We start from the raw sequence: 269 nt of genomic DNA, 5'->3' as shown, positions 1-269 counted from the left end.
ACACACTTTTATTAATAGCGACAAAATATACTGTTTCATATGATATGATTATATAATAAGACTTGAGTAACACTTTATGTATCCATACTTAATACTTTGAGGAACCAGCTCTTGCCAACTGGTCAGCCATTTCATTGCCATGAATTCCAGCGTGACCGTTGACATGTTTCTGAAACATCCAGTACATATATGTAGTATATGTACATAAATTAATTAACCCTTTTAGTGCCAGAGCCGATATATCGGCCCGCGCCTCGTAGCGCTTTACT

At 36.8% G+C, this 269-nt stretch overlaps 1 protein-coding gene across 1 annotated transcript in view; it reads right to left on the bottom strand.

Annotated features, from left to right (window-relative positions):
* Positions 1-6: 6 nt before the first annotated feature.
* The window catches only part of rnh1 (ribonuclease H1), a 7,247-nt gene continuing 6,984 nt past the window's right edge, over positions 7-269 (bottom strand). Inside the window, exon 6 of the mRNA XM_018028266.1 lies at positions 7-169. Within this exon, the coding sequence (XP_017883755.1) occupies positions 89-169 (81 nt within the window). The 3' untranslated portion in view covers positions 7-88. The remainder of the gene's footprint in view (positions 170-269) is intronic.

Source organism: Ceratina calcarata, unplaced genomic scaffold (assembly GCF_001652005.2).
Source record: "Ceratina calcarata isolate Rehan_Ccalc_2016 unplaced genomic scaffold, ASM165200v1 scaffold444.2, whole genome shotgun sequence".
In the NCBI taxonomy this organism is placed as follows: domain Eukaryota; kingdom Metazoa; phylum Arthropoda; class Insecta; order Hymenoptera; family Apidae; genus Ceratina; species Ceratina calcarata.
This window is presented reverse-complemented; position numbering and strand designations above follow the sequence as displayed.